The following is a 24,333-nucleotide window of genomic DNA, read 5'->3' on the forward strand; positions in this document are numbered from 1 at the left end:
ATGTAAATCGTGCAGTAATTATACACAGAAGATATGTGGTGCCTCATCTGGCAACCAACACGTCGAGCGTACAGGTATGAAATTATTGAGATTGTCACATCAAAAAACAAAACAAACAAACAAACAAGTAAACAGAAATAGGGATTTACCCTCAAGTGCAATTCACTTTGCTGTTTTTCTGGTTACGTCTACCTAAACGCCCAGTTCAGTGAAAAGGGACCTGCTCCTATTCAGCATGTGCATAGCTGCTGATGCAATGGGATTCCACATCTTGGTGGTCCTTTACATACTATAGGAGCAATAATAGCAATAATGTCACTTCCAAAGGAAAAAGAGAAGACACAAGCACTCTCACACGTAATGGTAAACTGAATTTATTTCCTTTTGGAAAACAATTCCAGTAATCTCCAGGTTCAGACCGCAGAGTAAACATTAATAACAGTAACATACAGGTTAGTTCAACTGATTCAAGAATTTGGCTGTGTGAAATCATTTAGGAAAGTCTTGAACACTCAAAGCTTCAAATGGTATCCAGAAAAAAAAAATTCTTTGACAATCTACATAACAACTATTGCATATATGGTAATGCTATCTGTCATATCGCAAGGCTTACAAATATATATACGGGCCTTATTCAACTGTGGGTTCCTGCTCTGTGAGAAAGAGTCTTTTCATATTTTTTGCAAGAATCTTCAGCAATAAAAAATAGTCTTGAATTCATCCGTTTGTATACCAAAAGAGAGATTTCTAGACTGAAGTTTAAATGAAAGGAAAGCCAAACAGAGCTGTAATGGAACATAGCTATTATCTTCTCCCTCCTGCTTGAAAATGACACATTTTCTTAAGCTGTTTTTTTCCCCTCACACAGTATTATTATTATCATTATCTTTCTTGAATAGGGCCCAAGTCCACTTGTCTTTATAAGACCATTTTAGTATCAGACAACATAATACATGTGCAACACTTTATATACAGGAAGTCTATCCGGTGCTCAAAAGTTCAAACACATGAACATCCAACAGTTTCGATAATACAAGTTTTATGGTACAATACAATGTTTCTGAATAATATACATTAACAATGAAAGTTTCGTGCAAAGAGTAAAACGTGTTCCCTTTTTGTGCCACAATGAATTCTCTGGAAGAGATGAGCCTTGCACTAACTGCTATGCTGGGTCATCGTATGATTCTGTAAGAAAAATAAAAGAAAGAGGTTAGTCACAGGATAGGCATTTCTGCATGAAAGAAAGATGCACAAACAATTCTACCAACATCATGCGACATAATGTATTGGAAAGAAAATATGTGTCACCCCTCCCTGTCTTAAAGCAGCCAGCAGCAGCTTTGCTAGCAGACAAAAGTGTTTTTCCCAGCTGTTTCACATGGCTGTTCTTTCCACAGGTCACAAGGCAATGCAACGTCTCCAGGTAGGTTTGAGCAGACCTGAACCAAGGGAAAATGCATACTTCTTCAGTGTGTCTGGTGGCCACTTACATGCTACATATGATTTATATAGTATGCAAATGAGGAGTGCATTTATTTCTCATAAAAGACCTTGCTGCCTATAAACCCAAAATATGCTAACTGGACTCTGCTTCCTAGACTGTGGCATCACTTCAAGTGGTTTATTACATTAAAACCTATTTCCCCCTGAACAGGAGCACAGTATATTGTGGTAAGAGCCATTCTGCATCCAGCACAGAACTCAAAGACTTATGAGAAAGCAGAAGGGGCTGCCACAGCCCTTCTTTTAGTCACCAAAAACCACAGATCTTTTTCCTCAAGTGAGTGTACTGCCCTATTCAAGGTGACCCAGCACAGACTCTGGGAGCCTGAAATTCTCCTTTCTTACACGATGAATAAACATCATATCTAGCAGCAAACAAGTTTCACCCTCTCTCGTACCACTGCCCTAATGGAGTCAATCATTTTTAAGGAGGAGAGATACTATTTCAACACCTGCACTGGTTCAGATCCTTCACAAGCATGATGCCGAGAGCAATGAACCAATCCAGCACACGTTAAATTTTCTGCAAAGTAAACCAGTTCCACAGAAAACGGGGAAAAGACTATGAATGCTATTTCACAGACAAGGGGGTAGCCACTGATTAGTGATGAATTTTGCCTCTAGTCATCTGGGCCAGATTTGGGCCAGTGACTCAGAGGGGAAGGGTGTCGTATCCCACAATTTGCTCCTAGCATGTGCAGTTCCCTTACCCTGCTTTATTAGGTTAACCTGTCTTCAAACTCCTCTGGACCAGCGCACTTCAGGATGAACCTGTTCCCAGAAGACAGCCATCATTTTCAATGAAGGGAACATCTACTGAACCATACCCTCCAGAGCCACCCATGAAAAGACACATAAAAACAGCCTTGGCAAAACAAATGTGAAATACAGCATGATTGCAGACCCATCTAATAGTTTTCCCTCCCTTTTTCTTTCCTTAGCTATGCACGCACACAAACAATAGTTCATGGGACATTTGGCAAGGAAAAGATCTTACAGTAAGACTGAGGAATTTTTAATGTGGTGCCATTCTCAAGATTAAAGGAAAATGACCCAGTGACACTTGAAGATGCAACTTCCAGATGTGAATACAAAATGATTTAATACTGATGGCAGGAATTCCAGACTGTCCAAGGCCAGAGAGTGTTAAAAAAATACACTCTACCACTTGATTTCATCTAGCTTCCTATCCTTCACATAAAAGCATTTCAAAATGCTGTAAAGCAGTAACAATACGCTGCAGAGTAAAATGTTGGCTGGTCACAGGTAATGGGCTCTGACTTTAAACCACAAAAGCAAGGAAATTAAGATTTAAGCCTGACAGTCAGCTCTTTTGTCATCCTGTTGTGTCCATTTATTGCAGCACTTATGGCATAACACAACAGGCTTATTGGAGACCTGGCAGTACCCAGAAACAACAGGACAAGCTAAATAGGGGGCATCAGCCTGAATTCAGATTTTTAATTTGCTTCTGAGTGGTTAAAGTTATTTACCAGTTGTTACATTGCAGAGAGATATTTGGGGGATGCCTTTTGTTTTGAATCTGCTGAGGGAGAGCATGTGTCAGTTATTCCTATTTTCTATTTCTTATGACTAACTGAAAAATGCATAATCAGTTTGGGTCTGGATGAACAGTGGCATGTGGAACAGTCAAAAGTGTAGCTGTAACTGTGGCTGCAATGACATTTTTGATTAAAAAATAAAGGGTCCAAATGTGAGGGAGACAAAATACAACGTGGAACAAGGACTGACTTGCCCTTGCTCTCAGTGTCCCTGACTCCCGTGCCCTGGTGCAAAACGAGATTCTCTGGAGCTGATGAAGAGGTAATAGAAGAAAACAAGAGTTGCCGAGGAAAACATGACAGGGCAGGATACAAACATTAGGAAATGCTTTGAGCAGCTTAGGCTTAAACAGGCAACTGTGCTTACTGTAAACAGTCAAAAGAGAACACAGGTGCCAAAGTAATTACTGTTCCCCAAAAGCGAGAGAGGTTAGGTAGAAATGCCTATTTGGCTAAGCGTCAAAATAAAAAAAAAAAAGTGAAAGCACCTCAGAAGCATAACATTGACAAGATGAGCAGACGAAGGATGGGAGGGGAGAGATAAGAGGAGGAGGAAAATTCTGTAATCCCACAGAGAGCCATATTCCACTCTACCGAAAGCCATCTATTGGAGACCCCATGTCTAAGTGACTGCAAATTGCAAACATTAATCCCAGTTATGAACTGTTGCTGTTTTTATGAGGGGTGTTGTGTTTAAAAATTTAGGGCAAGATTCTCCTCTATTATCCACACAGCAGATCTCGACTCCGCTACGCTCGCCTCCTCGTGTGCGGCGAGCTGCCTGCCTCCCTGGCAGTGGGAGCTCCCGCAGGTGGGCAAAGCACAATTCGGTGCTCCCGCCAGCAGGGCCATGGGAGCGCGGCTCACCCAGGGAGAGCACGATATTAGAGTGGAGAGCCCCCGGGCGGCACTGAGAGCAGACTGCCCTTCACTAAAGATACAGCGTGCGAGTTGGAAATCTGCCTCCTCCAGAAACTTCCAAAAAGTTTGCCTGGGTTTGGAGCAATTAGTACATCCATTTGCCAAACAGGAGTAATTTAACTATGGACAGAAGATATCAGTTGCTGCCCTTCTTTGCCTCCCCCAAATCTGATTGCACATACACACATCTGCTTAGCTACAAAGTACTCTCCCTGTGAAGCAAAAATTTTGATTTCCTACCTAGCAAGGGAAAGGGAGAAATATTTTACTAATATACTTCTTCCTGGACTTCAGCAATGGCTAAGTTAACATTTCCAAAAACTTCTGATTTCATGATGAAGAACTAGTTTGCAAACACAAATGTGAGCTCTGCATGCACAAAATGGAGGAACAGCGAAGTAGAAGGTCTGTCTGTCACCACATTTGCTACCAGATTAGAAACAAGCCAAACCAGAAAACCTGTTGTACAAGCCCAATTTCTCTATCTTGGTGTTATTTAGAAAGCACATATTATATTATCTGGGAGAATCTGAATTCAACATACTTTACATGGAAAATGAAGTCTTAAAATGCATTTGTCCTGTTTCTAGAGACTGAGGTTTTTTCATAGCAGAACCTGTGATATGAACCCAGAATCCCAATTGTGTGCAAGCTGCTATAAACATTATATGCCATCCCTTTTCTGGATATAACGCTTTGGGGTATCCTTGTTGTTAGTGTTAGGGAGTTAAAAACATGCCCAGGTTTCACTGTAACACTGGGTGGAAGAATCTCCTCTGCAAAAAAATAAAAAAAGATTTCTTGGCAGAAATGCTTGAGACAAAAGAGGTAATAGTTTTTGTTGTTGTCTAGTGCATGTATTTTTATTTCAGACAGAACATGAGATGTATTCGCTAGCAAAAATTTCCCACCCACCGCATCAAAATTAGCGAAGAAAAAAATACCCATAGATAACCACAGACTCTTTATCCCATTAAAACCTTTAATGTGAACTGCGGTTGCATTCTATTTAAGTGGGACTTCTGTTTTTTATGACTAGATGAAACAAGACACGGCTGTACCTGACAAACAGTGCAAAGAGGGTTCAAGTAAAGAAATATAAAGATGAAATGTAGATGCATTATTTCAACAGATGGTAAGAGTACCACGGCAGCATGTTATTTCTTCCTTAGTTCAAGAACACAAACATGAGTAATCAATCATCACTGATTAACTAATTACGGTACCCTACATGTTATCACTTATCTGGAATCCTTTATCTGTGTACATTACGGATCAGCTTCATTTTATTTTTTTGTATTCCAAAAAAAGATCCTACTGCACTGCAATACAGTTGCAGGTTGTAAAACAGAACTCTACATTACTATCAACCTTTAAGCACTACAATTTTTTTTAACAAAAGCAATTGGTTTCCAACAGGCTGGATAATAAGTCTTTTGACCTGCATTCTTCTCTGACCCATTAAGGTCACCCCTGTGCTCGGGCATAGAGCTGACTTAGGAAATGCCTGCAAGTCCTGCATTTCATCTCCTGCCCACTCAAAATAAAGCTTTCTTTAAATGTGTCTGTACGGGTCCCTGAAGACCAGGGAGGCATCCCTGTAGTGGGCAATGGAGGGACAGAAGCTTCTGCCTTTATTAATGAATGCAGACCATTATGAGTCTGGCTGGCTCCTGCACTGTTCCCAGAAGCATATACTGTACGTGACTTAAAATGCTAGAATATTGACACAAAGCGAGCTGGGCACCCCTAAGGAAAATTACTCCTTGGATATAATGTAGGCTCGTAACAGCTATTAGAGTACAAAATAAAACCCTCCGGGATCAAACTGACATATACCGCATTCTACCTACTCCTCAAACATTAGAAGAATTTCTTTGTGAAGGCATTCTCAAGGACAGCATTAAACTGACTTTTGTAGCAATCTGCAACAGCTTTTTGGCTTACAGCTTTTAGTACTAAATCTCTAGTTTGAATCAATATAAGTACTATATCTTCCACATTAATCAATACATTTGGTTCAATACACGTTCTATTAAATTATACTTTCTAATCAAGATTTTCTGCTTCTCTTCCCTTCTTTTCATTCCAAACTTCTTACCCTGTACCACACTTTTCAAACTGTCTACAGCTAATAAACGGATGTTGGATTTTCCAGAACTGAAAGGGGAGAAAGAAAGGAAGGTGAAAAAAGCAAGCCAAGCAAAACCTTAAGTTTAGTGTTAATGCTGAATCAAAAATTCAGTTTCACAGTGTCAACATGTTTTCCAGATCTTCAGTCTGATGCTTCATTACTTAGCTGCTTGTCATGATATAAGGCTTCTTACACAGAAAGCTCTGCATCGGGAACTGGTGAAATACTACATCATATGGAAAGGAGTGCAGGGGAAGAGGAAAGGGGGCTATAAAGCGCTAACACTGAAAACAAACAAATGAAACTTATTCAGACATAACTATAACTTTAATGAAAATCTCAGTAAACGCTGATTTTTCTACCCTTTCTTCAAGCCCGTGCTGCTTCAGTACTGCAGTATACAATTTCTTGTCAAAGTCTCATTATATTGTGGCAGGGTTTTTTCCTGGTAAACTGTATTATGATTATACCCAAGACTATATTGATGAGATATTTAGACTTGTGAGATACTAAGACTAAATACACACTATAAATTAAGATGTAAAAAGATATTATTTAATCTGAGGCTTTGGGAATATCTGAAACATTTAGATAGAAGATGTCTCTAGCAATCTGAGTGATGCACACAGTTACAGTAAAGGACTTTTCCACACCTGTGTTAGGTTTGGTGGAATGTGGCTATTCTTCATAAGCAGAAAATTTGAAATGCAATGTCAAAATGATAAACATGTACATTGCAGTCATTTGCCATTGTCTTACAGATCAGAAACACTGCACTGAAGTCCCTCGCTTACACAGTCTCTCTTTTTCTTGTCTCCATATAATCACTGTGAACCTGCAGAGAAACTGTTGCATTTTCTTTTGACATTTAGCATCATCTTACTCAGCTCACAATAACATCTTATAATCCTTTCTAGATGACACTGTGTCACCATTAAAAAAAAGCTGAAATAGCATAATAAAAGAAAAGAACAAGAATTCACAGAATTTAAAGACAGAAAAGACCCATTATGGCGTTCTCTCCACCCATCTTGCCAGTGTCAGATTATTGCCTATAGTGTAATTTCAGGTGTTTTGCCCAGTCCAATTTTAATTAGAGCTTCCAATGCTTCTCTTGGGAGACTATTTCACAGCTTCACAGACCTCAGGGTTAGGATTTTTTTTTCCTGATGTTCATCCCAGGGGAGGAAGAGGCTCAGCCAGCCCCAAATCACACAAGAAACCAAATCTGCCTAGTCAGGAGCTGGTTTCTGTAGAATATCTGGGCCATTTCAAAGCATCTGAAAGCAGTAAGCTTTCTTTCAATGCACCAAAACTTTAAGGACCCAGGTCCACTGCTATTGCAAGCAGTTAAGGAGATGCTGTCAATGTGGATCCTCTCAGACTCAGTTACAAGGCAGGTAAAAAAAGTAGTGTAGGTGGGATTTATCTGTGTTGCCACAATAAGGGCAACCCCCTCCTCAGTGCACCTCCACCAAATGAATTAGCTGAGGGTTATAACTGCTGTAGGGACATATCTATGTCCATTCTATGCTACAACCCTTAGTTGTACAGAGTATCTACTAATGCTCAGACTAAACAATTTTGTATTTTTGACATAGGTGAAATACAGAGGGCAGGTTCATCTGAAGCTCATCAAAAGATGATGTGATGATATATTATTTTTTCCCCCAGGTCCCTGACCTCCCTTCAAAAACACAATAAATTAATTTAAACTATTATATCTGAAATCTTGGAACTAACATATATTTCTAATGTGGTGGATCCCAGGAATGACATTGTTTCTGACACAAAAATAGATGCATGTTCATAAGTCAATAGTCAGATCATCCTGAATGAATTGGGGAGTTGGAAAGGAGGTGATGTCTGATGGCTTTTCATAGGTGAAAAGCAGGATGCCAAATGGAGACTTTCAGGAGAGGACACAAAAAAGCTTACAGGCAAGGCGTGCCTACAAGCAGTGTCTTCAGGACTGCAGCGAAGCTGACAGAGCAGAAGGAATATCAATGAACTTTTAAATGCATCAAGGCAGGCTGTGATGGAGTCTCCTCCAAGCCAAGTTTGACCACCACCATGAACCCAAGAAAATGCAACTTCTGAAACCTGAGATTTCTGATGAAATAAGCATTTGATCTGAGCTAAAACAGGACTATTTCGACCACAGAAAAAAAAGGGCCAAATCCCAAGAGAAGCTATGTACTTGCAAATACCACTTAAGTTTGGGGAGTTGATGTTCACCTGACTTTTAGAATCAGGTTTTTTCTCATATATAATGGCCATGTCAACAGTGATAATTTGGGAAAGTCCAAACTGTACTGCAGTTACTCATATAACTTCGTTCACCTAAGCTATTCGATTTGATAGGCTGGTGACTCTGAAATGGTGTGACTGATGATCATCATGATCTGATGATTATTCACCCAATAATATTTATGTAAAAGTCTCACTATTCTGATTCTCCTACTCAAAAATTTCCAGCTGGGCCAGAGAAAGCAAAATCATAAAAAACTGTGGATAGCATGTTGCCAGGTAGGCGAACTGAAATTTAAAAAAAGCACGACATCTATTTTTCTTCAGAGATTTCCATAAAGCCACCAGTAAAATGTTAATGATTCCTTTTTGGATTGGTTATTATAGATAAGTACATATATATCACAGATTTATTGTATGGAAAAGAATGTCATATATTTTTAGGTACAGCAAAAAAGACCTTCACCACTGTCACCCAGAAGTGAATAGACAAAAACAAAAGTGGTTGTGCATCATCTTTGTACCTCTCTGACCACAGAGGTTGCAAGGGCTCCTGGTTTAAGCCCCTAACATAAATCAGAGAAGCTTCAAGGGTGCTCTAATCTATGGTGCCTGGTAGTATCCTCTCTTAAGCCTCCTTTTCCCTATTTGAGGTTTATTGAAATGCACTGGAATTTATGACAGCCTCTTCTATTCTGGACAAGGTGTTTCTTGATGTAGGAACAAGGTGTATATACACCCTGATAAACAATAAAATGATGGTAATGAGGAGAAAGGACAATGGTTAGGACTGGTTTACGGCTGGTTAGACTAGTTGACAATTCACCAAAATCAGGGAAAAATCTCAGTCTTTTCATGCTGCAGAGGAGCTGTACTGTTGATCAGGATCCAGGCCTATGTCCTGCTTGTAGAAAAACAAGGCTTTTGTGACACTGTAAATGTTTGAAATTAGCTCTTCCTCCCCCAATAAGAAGAGGGTTCACTAAGCGGGAATAAAAGCTTAAATAAAAAAGGCGAAAGGAGGTACTTCTGAGAAATAAAGTGTGTTATTACTCTAAAACATGATTATGATTACCTTGGTATGCATTAAGAGAAACTCCACTGAAATCAAGGGAGTTACGAGAGAGGGACAAACAAGAACAGAGCTAGGCCCGCACAGTTTAAAAAAAAAGGTGGATGTTGCTCATGTACTGGTGGCTTTTTGTACACCCTCTGCAGAGGGGACAGCCAGAAGTCCCTTCACCACATCAGACACAGCCAGGCACAAGGGCAAGCAGAACCCAAAGCTGAACAAATCCATGTTTATCTGCAGCTACTGTACAGTAGAGTAACAGGGGACGAAAAGCTTTGATAGGAAATACTGCCTAGTAAGATATTCAGGGATTAAGTCAGTGTTTTACAGACAGATGTGTTCATGGGCTAGCTGTTGCTATGCTTTAGGTTTTTTTCCTTGTTATGTTTAATTTATAATGCTGGTGCTTTCTAAACTACAACATCTGTAAACAAGTTTAAGTTTGACCTCCCTCCCATTTTACATCCATGAGCAGTACTCCTACTTCGTGCTCTAATTTTAGATACTTTAAAGACAAATCTGTGGAAGAGAAAGGGAGAGAGGTAAAAAAAGACAACAAAAAACCCTTGTCTGACAACATGCGTTTATCTTACGTGAATACAAATTTGCCTAGCTGGGAGCGAGAAACCAGATCCTGTAAGTAGAGCTATGTTATGTACAGATTCCTTTATAGGTCAAACTCAATTAAACAAACTACTACTAAATATTTAACAGCTCAGTGCAGTAATTAGTGACAAATAATGGAAGCTTAAATTGATAATTGCACAGAAATGTGCCTGCTCCTCCTGTTTTTCTCGTACTTAGTGAATTCTGATAGGTCTTTTTGGGGATTAAACTGACAAATGAAACTGTATTTTACACACATGTATTTAGTAAGTAATGCAGTTTTCTACAAGTTGTCAGAAAAACCTTCTAAGTGGACCTTTTTCTCTCCAGACTTCCATTCTGGGCTCTCTGATTTAAAGCAGAGTAACTCTTGGATCAGTGCATTGATTTCAAATCTTAAACTGACTGGTAGGTTCAGAATTTAAGCTCCTGCCCATAGGATTCAAAAGGTCACCCAATTAAAATGGGAAGAACACAGTGCTTTATATGCAGTGATTTATATGCAAAGGGCAACCTTTAAAACAATGATCCTTTCCAGTTTTCCACAAATGCATGTACAAGAATTCCTTTGAACAAAATTACAAGTGATATTACAAGTTTCTTGATACAGTCTGAAAGAAAAGCGCTGTAACTTGTCCTCACTCTTATTATACGGACAGACGCGTGCCACACTCGTATTGATCACCAAATTCACCTCCCTACCTGATGACATGATGGACGGTATTGTGCTTATCAGGTGACAAAAGGATAGCTTGGAATTTGGATTCCTTGCATATTGCCAGCCAGTGCATGGTGCCTTGTACAACAGCACTCAGCACACTGCAGTGTACGGATCAGCCTAAGATTAACACAAAGTAAGTCACTAACACAGTTTTCACCCACCTAAAAGCAAACTCCACAGCAGTTCAGTCTTTAAAATCACCAAACCCAGCTTTTGTACATAGAAGTTGTATTTGGTAAGTAGCCAGGTAGTAAGCATCCATACACCCAATTAAGAGAATGTACGAACAGACTGGTGCACATTTTGAAGCCCAAAATCAAGAGCACAGCTAAAAATGTGCCCCCTTGTCCACATTACATTAATCTTAAAATGTATACAAAAGAGTAGGAAAGACTATGGGGCCCTGCCAGCTCTCCTCCTCTTCTGAATGCTGATGTTCAACCCCAGACTCAGTTGCACTTTGGCTCATCTCTTTTTCCTTCAAGACAGTTTGTGAGGAAAGCCAGACTGAGCAGGTTTGATGGTAACACCCAAAGATTCCTGAGCTGATAAGCTGAGGCCCCCATGGATCCTGCTCTGACTTCCATCACACTAGTCACTGTGCCAGCTCATCTTGGAAATCTTACAGCCCTTCTTCCTATGGCTCTTCAGACAAGGAAGAGTGGGAACCAGCATGGTGGTTAGGTGGTGTGCTTGGTGTGTGTGGGAATTACAAATACCCTTATTAGAAGATAAAATAAATAAGGACATTTTTTATGCCTTCAGAGGTGGTAACCAGTTGCACAGTTAAGAACCCTATATTGAAATATTGTGTTCTTAGAACGTCATTCGAATTCCCTCCTTTTCCAGTCCAAGAAACCCTACTGATAAAGGCAGTGCCCAGGTTATACAGGCGGGTGACTTTTTGAGAGACGAGAATGCTATTGTGCCTTTTTAAACAAAGTCACCACTTGTCTAACTTTTTTCAGTATGGACACTGTAAATCAATGAATCTGGAGCATTTACTGACATCTGGTACCAGGGCAATAAAATTTTATGTTTCTCATTGTGGTTGTTGGTTGTAAAATGAAGAAGTCTGGATTTTCTATTGTCTTCTGCTTTGTTGTCACTTGCATTTGTGTAAAAGAAGTGTAAAATGCAACCACAGCTGGATGGGAGGCATTTTACTCTCACTTTCTGCTGGATTCAAAGCCTACACAAGGGGCAAGACAGTAAAGTCTTCCCCCATATAAGTCCAACCCCTACATTTTAATAATTTTTTTTTCCCAAAGAAGAAGTACTATAGAATGAAGCATCTTTCTATGCCTTTTTCTTCCCTCCCCATGAGGAAAGAAGTATCCTCCTACCGAGTGTCATTCTCTGTGTTTGGTCATTCTGTTTGCTGTCACACAGCTGGCCAGTGACACGTTGCAAGCCAGACATGTCATTAGAGCCAGCCTTGACCCTGCACTGACAGTTGAAGAAATGCCCCCCCTCATCTCTGGGCTAGGTTTGCGATGCTGTGGTACTCCTGCCTCCTAGGCTAGCTCCTACTAGTGATTCCAACCTTTTGCAGCTGCCGCTTTCACCTGTTTCACTCGTTGCCTGTTAGGACTATTTTTTAGCACGTTAATCTTCCAATCAAGTGAAAAGAATCACATCTAGGAGGGAAAATAACTGGAGACTCCGACTACATTCATTTGCTGCCTATGTTTAGTGCCAGCTGTCTGAAATACAGAACTTTAATTCCTTTACAAAAAGATGTGCTGTAGCTATGGTGAGGCTAATCTATAACCCTCGCAGTCTTATATAATTTGCTACTCCATGTTAATTTTAATTCATTACAATAAAACCCACCTAATTAAAATAACTCTTTAAAGTGAAGTATTAGCTTGATCCCAGAATAACAGCAGAATCTTCTTTATCAGAGGGCGATTCATCATACCACAGCGCACACTTATATAAATTCAAAGGTAAGCTATAAACAAGTACACAGCAATACTGCCATGCACAAAGGGGCAGGCAACGGGAGGCCTGCCTTCTAATCAGTCCTCAAAGGAACTTGCCACACAGAAGTGGCACTTACTTTAATTTAAAGCTCTCACGGTTACTTTACCTTGGCAAAATTTATAAACTAATAACTTTCCTAAACAGACTGATACACCAAACAGAAAAACAAAACCAACACAAAGATTCAGGCCCACAGAGAGAGCAGCCTTCCTGGAAAGTTACTGTCTTCAACAACAAGATAAAACATTTGTTTGGGGGCTACTCCAAATGAGTAGCCCCAAATGTAAAATGTACAAATTACACAAATGTTCATCATTTGTGAATTGTGAATCAGGGATGTTCAGTAACAGTTCTGCACCATATCATTAGCATCAGCAAGATCTGTACTGTCACTTCGCTGTGGTCTACATCCTATTGTCCCTGCAAATCTGTTCAGCATCATAAGGCATTTTCCACATCTGTATATTTGTGTTCTGGTCAGCTCGACCAAAGAAATAATTCTGGATTTGAAAGAGGTTTAATCTGGGTAAAGCTTTCCCTTAAAATGTCATTAAGTTGTCAGGGAGATCTACTCTCAAAATGTCAGTTTAAAAACATACTTAATATTTGCAATTAAAACTCACATTCTTTCTGGTTTCTATTACTTTCTTTCACAGTAACTGTTAAGAAAAAGTTATGAAAATTATGCTGTTCTCGATTTACATATACAAAGAAGAAAAAGAAAAAGCAGAAAGCAATAATAAGGGCTAAGCAGTAAGTCTCTGGAATACATGCAGCACAATATTGGAATTTTTTTGTTATATCCTAAAACACACCACTTTGTAGAAAGTTCCTTTTCAAATCAAAGCAACACTACAGTAAAACAACTGCAGGCAAAATTTCTAAGTCACAATGCAGTTTGTGTCAGAACACTCATCACTTCGGGCTGACCTGTCAAACTATCTTTGGGAACACAATAAAAAGGCAAATCTGCAAGTTGGTAAGAATGATAAAAAAGTAGGCATTGCTCACAAACTGCAGACTGCTATGCGGTATTAACCGAGCTGTGCCGATGCTTAGAGCAGATGTCTGTCCCTTCCTACAGCTCACAGACACATCTGCTTGGACTGTGCTCCTAGTACTACTTAAAAGGTCAACATTTTGAAGCTCTAACTTCAGAAACCAGAAGAAAACTTTGGGCTCAGATGAATAGAGATCAGAAGTTAGTACTGTACTCAGATACCTACTATCAGCAATAGTGCTATATTATGAATTTGAAACAGATTAAGCCAGACAGACATTTCTGAACCTTGGTAGGCATTTTCAGGTGCCTACACTTTCAGGAGGTACTCAGCACCTTGTAGAATACATCCCCGAATCCAACCCACTTACTTAAGTGACCCTGTACTGTCCCAGCACGCCTCTTTTTAGGCACCAGGGATTAACATTTTGGCCACAGGGCTTTTACAGAAACTAACACAGTTGTCAAACAGTCTACAGAACCCACCAGGGAATCATTTCTATGGGCTTCTGGAATCACTGCTCTTCACAGATATATTTCTCTATTACTTCCTGCAGAACAGTCCAACATCTGTAGAGACTTACCATTCTCTGGTAAATTTTGTCCATTTTCAGACTCATTCCTATACGACCAGCTTGTATTTTTGTAAACTCCTGTGGCCTAAACATTCAAATCTTGGGCCAACTCAGTCTTCACGTTAAATCATTCATGAGGCTGCTTGAACTTATGCCAACTCATAACAGCCCCCATGGGACTGTTAAATGAATTAAGAATCCCTGGAATTCATCAGAGTTGAGACACACCTGTGAGGACCAAAAGGGAGTGAGTGATACAGAACCAGCTAGAAAAATACACAGGGACTGCGGCATATTAAGGGAATCCTTGGCTGTCTGACTAAGGTACCTTTTATACTGGCAGGGGATGCAAATTGGAGCCTGAGGATCCACACTTTCATTTTCAAAGCACTTTGCAAACATCAACCACTTCACCTTCACACCATTGCTGTGAGGGAAGTAAATATGTACAGTTCCAGCATCCTCGCTTTTCTGGATGTGCAAGGAAGCACAGGGCATTTTTACAGGCACAGTCTGTGTTCATGCACAAAAGGGAGCTTTTGAAAACCTCTTCCTTCAGGGGCAAATGAGTTTCCCAAGGCCATGGAGGGAATTAGTGGCAGAGAAGAGATTAGCAGGCAGATCCTGCTATCCAGCCTGGTGCTAAGTGCACACACTGCCTCCCTTGCAGTACACTGAAGCAACTTGCTGAATTCCAGCTGTACTCCGCTTTGCTGTACAGAGCAGATTACAGCATGCCATCCTTTCTAATCTCTCCTATAAGAGGGGTTCTACGTGCTTCTCCTGCCTCCTCCCTTTATTCCCCCCCCCCCCCCCCCCCCGCAAATGGTGGCAAGGTTAGAAACAAGTTGTTTTCTCAAGGCTGAGATTAAAAATGGCTCTGTGTTTTGCTAAGCATTCCTCTGAAGCATGGGCAGCGCGTGTGTGTGTGTCTGAAAACGACCCCAGTGAAAGGAAGGAATGAGAGATGCTAAACAATGCTGCACAAAGTTGCAGACTGTTCGGCTACAGGCCAGAAAATGAATCCAATTTTTCATTCTGTCATTATAAATATTTCAGTGCAAATGGTACTGATTTTCTGCAACTGTGGTTAAGCAAAGGGCCTCCGAGTGAATATTTAAGAAAAAAAAAAAAGGAAAAGAAGAAGAGGGAGGGAAAAAAAGAGAGAGAAAGGAGAAGGAGGAGGAAAAATTAAGGTTAGCAACCAATTAATTTCAAACTTTAAATGTAAAAGATTCTGGGGAAAAATTCTACAGTGATGTAGTGTGTGACTCAAAGAAGGAGAAAAAAAAACATTTACTCTGCTCTTCTTCTGACAGTTTCTCATAAAATATCTGCAGTCCATCTATCTTTTAGTACTCCAGGCTCCTCTGGAGAGCAGAAAATAGTAGTTTAAAGCTCACTTCAGTGCCAGTCTGCGGGAGATTGCTTTCCACAGGACCCCTGCTGATGGAGGCCTAGGGGAAGAGGCCCAGGAGTTATTCAATCAGTCCAAGGCTCTGGGGCGGCTGGGGGTCCTCTGAGGGCTGATTATAAAGCTGCCCTCCTGTTGCCTGCCTCCGAACAGAACGAAATGAGCAGCCTCTTGCTGAGCAGATTCTGCAAGAAGGAATTTCACCTGTCACGGAGTTTGTCAGAATTTCAGGATTTATCTTGGTGCAAAATTAATAAAATACCAACTAGGATTTCAGCCTGACTACCCAGCTGTGTCATCTCAAAGTGATCTTTCACCTAAGAAAACCTGGACATAGAGCTACTGAAGTCATTCTTGCCCTACTTTTATTTTCAAACTTCAGCAGGATGCTATGACTGAATAACAAAACTATTAGATGTGCATTTCCTGACAATTACACCAAACGTCAAGTGCTGGGTGGGTGCTACTGTCCTAACGCATGACCTTCCACCTTACTTTTGTGGCTCCAAAACCTCCCTGGAATAAGCTAGGAATCTGAAATATAAAAAGACCATTTCTGCAGTTTATAACCTAGCAGGTCCCTTATGGCAGCACATCTGTTAAGTTCATACGCTGGTATTTCAGGTCTGGATTTGATTTATAAGTTTTAAAGGGGTACAAACAACAGACTACATAAGATTACATTCTGTGAAACACTGCAAATTAATATTGCTGTGACAGTCAAGTACAGAGTCTTTTAACCATATTCTGTGTCTAATATCCATCCTTGCAGTAAGGGGCCAGGTTGATAAAGTGTCATCTCAAACCTCTGTGAACTGAGATCAGTTCTTTCTAAGCCAGACAGTCTCACCGGTTCTTTTCTGACAGCGCCTTACAGCAATAATAATAATAAAAAATCTTCATATACTATCTATTTAAGTAAGATTGTGTTAGTTTATAGTATTTGGTCACATGAATTCCAAGTCTCAGGTAGCACAGAAGCAATTAGCTTGCAGCCTGCCAGACAGCTTTCTCAGTTAAAAGAGATCGACTTGTAAAAAATAAAATAGTTGTCAGCATAAGCCAATTGATCGGTAAGTAAATAGTATTCAATTTGCAATGGCATGGGTTCAAATCACAACATGGAAAAAGAGAGAGATCCACTGTATCAAGAAACGGCAAAACATGCCCAGATTGGGAATGAAGATGGGTATGCCATTAATAGCGCTTACCCTATATTGTGGAAATTTCTGTACACTGTTCAGAGCTGTTTGCTGTTTGAAGTAACAAATCCACCTCTCTGTCTATTTGCTGGGCAGCATTTTCTAATGAGAGCTTAAAACAAATGGTAACATATCCCTTTCCCAGCTCCTCACCATTTAAATGACAATTCAACATTAATACACATCCTAAAGCCACCTTTACCGGCAGTAGTAGTCTGACAGTTTTAACACCAAGAGATCTCACAGCAAAGAGAGAGAGAAAGCAGGCAAGTGAATGCACAGATGGTGGGAGGGGACACAGGGTGCTCTCAGCAGGCTACAGTAGAGATGCATTAACTCCACAGAGGGATAAGGGCTTCCCACCAGTACAGTCATGAATTATAACTGAGCAATGGGAGTGAGTTCTTAGTGCCTGTCTCACAGCAAATATACTGTTCCATTTTCCTGCACAATCACCTTTCACCTTTACAAACTCAAAGCAAAGCAAAATGCACCACTAATATTTAATGGTATCAGTTTCTTTATATTACATAGCACACATCTATACACACAAAGTAAGGGGGGAAGCAGAGTATCCGCTTACAAAGAGCATCCCCAAGCAGACAGATTTACACACATCCGTGTTTAGTGCCTGTGTCTAGTGATTCTGCTGCAAAATGAGATTATAACAATACAGATAAACAACTAAAGCTACATGTAGAAATGTGTGTAACTCAGCAGTTTTGGTTCGCGAGGACTGAATCATCTCTTTCCCTCTTCCCTTGTTAACAGGGTGGAGGACACTCAATTTCAGCTTTGAACGCAAAGGAAACTCAACTTAAAAAGAAATTGTAAGAGTCTGCAAAAATCCACTCTTTTCCCACTCTAAATCATGTCAGCCTCAGATGGATCAAAGCACGGTGAACCTGACCCCGATAACAGGTAGAAAAAACTAAGCCTAAAAACTGTTCCTCCCGGTTGGGGTTTTGTAATGAACAGCTCCAGTTGTGTAGCCATCCGCATCCAAGACTTTTTGACTAATGTCTGGAATGGAGCAATCAAACGATGTTGATGCTCTCAAAAAAAAAAAAAGAAAAAAAAGGAAAAAAAGGAAAAAGAAAAAAAGGAAAACCACCACTTTTGAGCCAAGATTGCTGTTTACTGGAGTTTCCTGGATGTGTCTCTTTCTGAATCACTGACCACACCTTGTTTTTACAAACAATCTGCACCTCCTCCCTAGGGGAATTCATCCCCTCCCAAACTTTCCTCCTACTCAATGAACTTATCAATGGAGAAAACTTGTTATTTTAGGCAGTTGAAAATTTGACCATGTTTAAAGGATTCATTTACCATGCCTTTCACTTTCGCTTAAATCCTCAGTGTTCCTGTTCTAAATGACAGCACCGCGAGCGCTGCTTTTAAGCACTATTCATCTTGCCTACCACATCTCAGCCTTTCACACAGAAGGCTGCTCTCTCGCCAACAATGGAGCCTTACTCCTTTATAGCTTGAGGGCAGAGACTGTTACTAGCTGTAGACTTGCTGCAAATATCACAATAAAGGATACAAATGTGAATTTCTCTTAAAATACGGGTTCAGCGCTGGAGGTACCTTGCTTTAGAAAACTCTGTCAAGAGCAAACAATATGTCTTTCTCCAAAACGCACAGCAGCCACCCCAGTTGAAACTGCTCCTCCGAATGATCAAATGTGCCAATGGAATCAGGATGCTTGTGAATTTTAGCCTCTTCTCCATTTTGGGTCTGTAATCAATACTTTTCCTTCCTTCACACTTAATATATGTAATCTTGCTTTGGAAGCGAGTCTTATGGAACATTAAAAAACAGCCAAACAACAAACATCCCCCCTCCATCTCCCCTCAAATCCCTGAGCCTTGGCTTGAGGAGATGCAGGGCTACAGTGCTAAGCTCTGCCGTGGACAAAGGTAGGGTTCGGACTACAGATCGGAGGTGGGGGGCAGGCTTGCCACTATGGACCCCCTCTGCCTGCGGATTTGGCAGTATGAAACCACAGAGGGTGAGAATGCAGCAGGATACAGGGGCCGGCGCAACCCTCTGCCTGAGCTGTGGAGGGAAGAGGGGTCAGATCCTGAGTGGCAAAGTTTCAGGGACAGCTTTGTGCCCTCATTCGGGGGGGCCGGGGGGGGAAACGGCAGGACCAGTGGCGAGAAGAACCAGTGGTGAGCAGAGCCAGGACTGAGGAGTTTACTGCTGGGGCTGGAGGGAGGGGGGCCAGCAGATGGGTGGGGGGGAGGGAGGGCGGTTTGCAGAACTGGCCACGAAGCTCCTCAGTACACCATAGCTGGATGCTTCATAAAGTCACACTGATGGCAGTCCCGGAGATGGCCATCTGTCGTCAGCTCTGGGCCAAATGAAAGATAATATAACGGCAGCTATTGGTAGCTAACAGCAGGGCAGCAGTAGGAAGGGATGAGTCCTAGAATTAAGAAATGGTGCTTCCTGTTTAGCACAGAAAATCAGTCATCGATATCAACTACATTAACAAGAAATTAATGGATGGACAATTAAGAGAACTGAACTGATCCAGCAGAGAAATTACTCAAATACAAACAGAGTGCTTATTTCTTCTGCTTACTAGAGGTGTAATAGCCAACTGATCTGACTAATGGCAAGGTGTATGCTGAAACATTCAGGGCACAGAAGATAAAAACTCATTTTCTGAAAAGGGCAGAATTTCATTTCTAATGATTATTTGTGGGTCAGGGAATATATTTACTGCCTTCCCTGCCCTCAATCTACAACAGGACTCCCTGATGTTCACACAGGTTTCTACAAGGACTGAGGTTAGAAACTGGCCTAAATATGTAATAACTGAAGTTCTCATTGTTATTATCATGATTTATTTTTATAAGTGCCTTATCATCATTATTAGCATCACTTAGTAGAAAAATATTTGCCTTCCTAAGCAATATCTTTTCTATCTTGTTTCTTTCTTTGCCTCACAATCTCCTGTCTACTCTTCCAACCCTTTGTCTTTCATTTCCTTCTCTTCTGCTTTTCTGTGTTTTCTTCTTTGCTGCAGCAACTTCTGATTTGCTTCTTTGGACTGCAGTCACACACACTTCCCTGTTCCATTTGCTAAAATGATCAGAAATCATGATGTTAATGTTGGCATGAAACGTCATTGCTATGTTTCAGAGTCAACACTTAAAAAGTTGACGACAGGAACAATGGAGCTTATCCCCTAATTGCCATTATCTCATGCTGTTTACAGATTGGAGAAAACAAACTTCACTTTATATTTGCTTTTTATATATATATTTATATATATACACACACACACACACTTTATTTTATATATATACTTTATATATACTATGAACTGTACTATATTATTTGATTCTGTACTGTATTACCTGATTCTGCAGAAACTATTTAATGTGGACCATACAAGGCAGTAAGGAGAATGTATCCAAAATGTGGGTTAATTTTTTGTTGTTACTGATTTAGGGCCTTTTCCAAAATAGATTCTTATACTTCACCAAAAAAAGAAAAAAAAAAAAAAAGCCAGGCATACAAGAGCATAAACAGGAAGGCATATACAAAATAAGAACATATATTCCTGCATATATTCATTTGGGCATGACTATATCCACCTTGAAAGAACAAGCATATATATTTTTGTTTGTTTTTGTACGCGTATTTTGTGGATATAGCTCAGTACTTATTTTGGACATTGTACTTAGCTTCCAATCCCTTTGCAGTTTTATTGTTCTATAAGTTTGAAATTCTTTTCAAGATTTTCAAGATTAAAATGATTTACTCAAAGGCAATATTCATCACTTATCTGCTACACTGATTTTATCAATTAATTCTGTAATTTTATCAATAATAATATCATTCAAGCACATAAAACAACCCCCCATAATTATGATTCATTTGTTCCACAAATTTAAGGAACAATCCACCATTATTTCTTTCAGCAAATGTGCAGGAGATGCTGTGAACACATTTTTTCCTATTTATTTATGGGACAAAAGTGCAGAAAGTTTCACAGGTTGACTGCTGCGCGTAGATTTACAAGTATAATGGAGTATGTGGAGACAAATAAAAACTGGTAATACTCAGCCCATCTTTATCAAGCACTACTTAGTAAAATCAAAACGGTCACTATAAAACTCCAGCACTTGGGGCTTGGAGGGCTTTGTAATGTGTTATAAATATTCATCAACTAATGAACTACCCATAGGGAGTGTTTACATTTGAATAGGCCAATCAAAGGCAGGTGAACTCACATGCTCCAAACCTGGAAATTTCTTATTTGAAAAAGAATTACCATCTGAAAAACTAACATGGCTGTAACACCCCTGAACCTCCAGGGGAGAAGGGGCACTGGAAGGGAATGCGAAGTATTTTTTTTGGTATTTAAACTTGTTTGACTTTGAGGCAAAAGACTTGCAGGAGAAACACTTTGAAGGCATGTCCTTAAAGAGCTAGTGTGTGAGTGCCTCCACCATACCTCTTGATAGCCTTTTTGAGAAAATTTGCAAAGAAAATAATTCTCCCTTCTCTGGAAAGAAGTCTGAAGTCTCAGGGACAGAAGCCTGAATTTTTGAGTCTTCGAAGACATGGAAAAATACTTTATCTGCTTTGGCTTTGGAAATTCCCAGGCACATCCTTTCTGAGCCTTCCCTTTAGTTTAGGGAAATAAAATGCAGTTGATACACACATATGCATACATGCACATGTGCACATACTGTTGCACACTAACATACTCACATCAAAGGATTTCTTTGAAAGAGAAAGTACGATAAAGGTTTAGGGAAAAAAAGGACTCAAACTAATACTTGCAATACACGCAGCACTCTTTATCCAGTTCCTTCAGAACAGAAGCACTAATTACATTCCAAATAACTCTGGCACACATATCATCATCATCACCCTCACTCACTAGATGAGGATGCACGGTGGTGGAGCAGGTTAGTACCAGACCTAGCAACAGAATCCAACTCTCCTGACCCCAAGGCATCTGCTCTGACAAAAGGAACTGATTGCCTAAGGTTGACAAAGGTCAACATTACTGAATGTGCTGCCTGTATTTAGGCATCAGAAACATTTTTCTGAAACGTTTAAGGGGGTTGTGGCTGCTTAGCACCTATGCTTTCATCAAGGTTCCTAACTTCAGGCATTTATGACCCGATTTCCTGATGTACTCAGCACCACATCTTGCAGTGACCTTAACTGCAGCTGCAGGTGCTCAGCACCTTCTCAGAAATAGGCCATTGAGTTTGAAAATGTTGGCCTTAAGCTTTGATTGTTAATTGGATTTCAGGTAGGCTTCGTTTTAAGACAAGCTGACAAAGTTATTCCCTGCCGGCTGCTGGCCTTCGGGGCCTAGGAAGTCAGCATCTATGTTCCTCTCCTCACCCTAAGAGTTTGGGGACCTAGAAATGCCAGAGCCAATCTCCAATTTCACTTAAAAAATGTTTTGAGGCCTTTTCTTTGTGAAGAAAACATCCTTGAAAATGTAACCTCACCTGCAGGTTTGAAAGTTTTTTCCCTGTTTTTGTGCAAAGAGTATAAATTATTCATGGTCTCCCTTGCTGTCTTGCAAGGTTTGCCTTTGGGACCTAAATGATACACAGACTCAACTCTTCTGGGGGCATCGGCAGAATGATTCCTATCTGGAGGTAGCGGTACTTCTGCTGTTATGGCTGATACTATTCCCACAACAGTTTCTTTCCCAGCTAGCTCCCAGAAGGCCTCTGCTACAAGGAGACAGCCCTGGCCCAGATTAGTTAGCAATTTTCTCTAGGTGACCCCAAAAAGAGAGAATACAGTTTCGAACCCCAGCTCTGCTACTGTCTCCAGTAATGGTCTCAGTCAAGTCTCAGTTTTTGAAGCAGCCTAGAGCTGGCCTAGTTCTGTTCTGGCTTAAGCCAAGGGAATTTTAAGGCTGTTTTAAAATTTAGAGATCTTTGGGATCTTCTCTTTTGAAAATTTAACCCTTAAAGAAAAGTATCAAAAAGTGGAAGATTAGTTTGAACAGCACTAACCTTAGAATGTATAAGTGCTTCAAACTGGACATCCAAAGAGGGTCACACGTAGCATTACATAAACTGCAAGACACGCTTCTATGCTGCCTGTGGCCCACTCTGCTTCATTTAAGTTACGCTATCACCTGCGTGCGCCAGGAACTGAGAAAGTCCTTGTGCTGTTTTAAGTGACATGAATAACATCTGCTACAAGTGCCTCATTCCTTCTGTCATCCTTCCCCTGGGGAGGAAACTGTGTATTTTGTTTGGAAGAGCTCTGTTGTTGTGGGCTGTGGTTTGGGGAATGGTTTAGAAATCTACATGCTGATACATGGTTATGTTAGAGAAGGGAGCCTTTGGCACCTGTAGATGCACCTTACCCTTAAAAGCATAAGCTAGGGGTGTTCACGGTAATATTTAACTGCTGTGGAAATTTGTGCCACACTCCCAAGCCAGCCTGCGAGAAAGATCTAGCTCCTGTGCAAATAGGCTTCAGCTCTCTGATAAAAAGTTCCTGCTATGCTCACAAAGCAGGGCTGTCAGTGTTGTTTCCAAACTCAAAGAACTTTCCAGGTGATCTTTAAGATGTGGTGGACCTAGGCCACCGGGAATATTAAGGACTGAGCCTTAGAGTGTGGCTGGCCGAACGTCTAGGCAGGCAGTGTAGACAGCGAAAGAGCAGGTTGAATTTGTGCAGGGTTGCTGCTGCTGCTGGGGAACCCTGCTGCCGCTCTCTGTATTAGCTGGGATGTCCTACAGGCTGATGGCTTCATGCCCAGGCATTCGGCAGTAGTGGAGTCCAGAGGGGAAGCAGCAAGGGCGTGTATAACCAAAGCCAGGTCCTTTTCAAATAGGATGAGAAACAACCCCGGAGCCAATTGCTTCTTGCCCTAGTTTCCGTGTCTGTAAAGTGGGGACACTTAACTACCCCATAAGCAACTAATTATCTAATAGCTACAAAATGTTAAGCAAATGCTCTAATTTGCTGAAAAGGGATAAAATTTTTGTGACTGGGCATAATGGTCTGGGGAGGCCACATAATCTTGGCTATTATCATGTAAAAAATTAATTATAATCACTGATAAAACACTGACCCTGTACAACTGTCCAGCATTTATACTGGATATTGGTACCCCTCTGACCCAGCAAATATTTAAAAAGTCTAAAATGAGTCCAATCACTCCAGGTAACACCCCACAAGAGTGCCTCATCCCTCCTGCCAAACACCAAGACAGGTTGTGTTGGCTATGGAAGCAACACTGGAAGTGAAGATAGGAAAGGAATGGCTACTGCTTTTCATCAGGGACAAGGGAAGCACAAATATCCATGAGAGCACCTAAGCTTAAGTCTGAAGACTAAAGCAAAAACACACAGGCGCTGGAAACAGC

General features: G+C 40.6%; 1 protein-coding gene across 6 annotated transcripts in view; it reads right to left on the reverse strand.

Annotated features, from left to right (window-relative positions):
* Positions 1–358: 358 nt before the first annotated feature.
* Positions 359–24,333, reverse strand: part of ZNF521 (zinc finger protein 521) — a 232,229-nt gene continuing 208,254 nt past the window's right edge. For all 6 annotated transcript variants that reach the window (XM_064507330.1, XM_026095949.2, XM_064507328.1 and 3 more), the window contains one exon: positions 359–1,188. In XM_064507330.1, coding sequence (XP_064363400.1) covers positions 1,159–1,188 — 30 coding nt within the window. In that variant the 3' untranslated portion in view covers positions 359–1,158. The remainder of the gene's footprint in view (positions 1,189–24,333) is intronic.

The sequence above is a fragment of the Dromaius novaehollandiae genome, chromosome 2 (genome assembly GCF_036370855.1).
Source record: "Dromaius novaehollandiae isolate bDroNov1 chromosome 2, bDroNov1.hap1, whole genome shotgun sequence".
Taxonomy (NCBI): Eukaryota; Metazoa; Chordata; class Aves; order Casuariiformes; family Dromaiidae; genus Dromaius; species Dromaius novaehollandiae.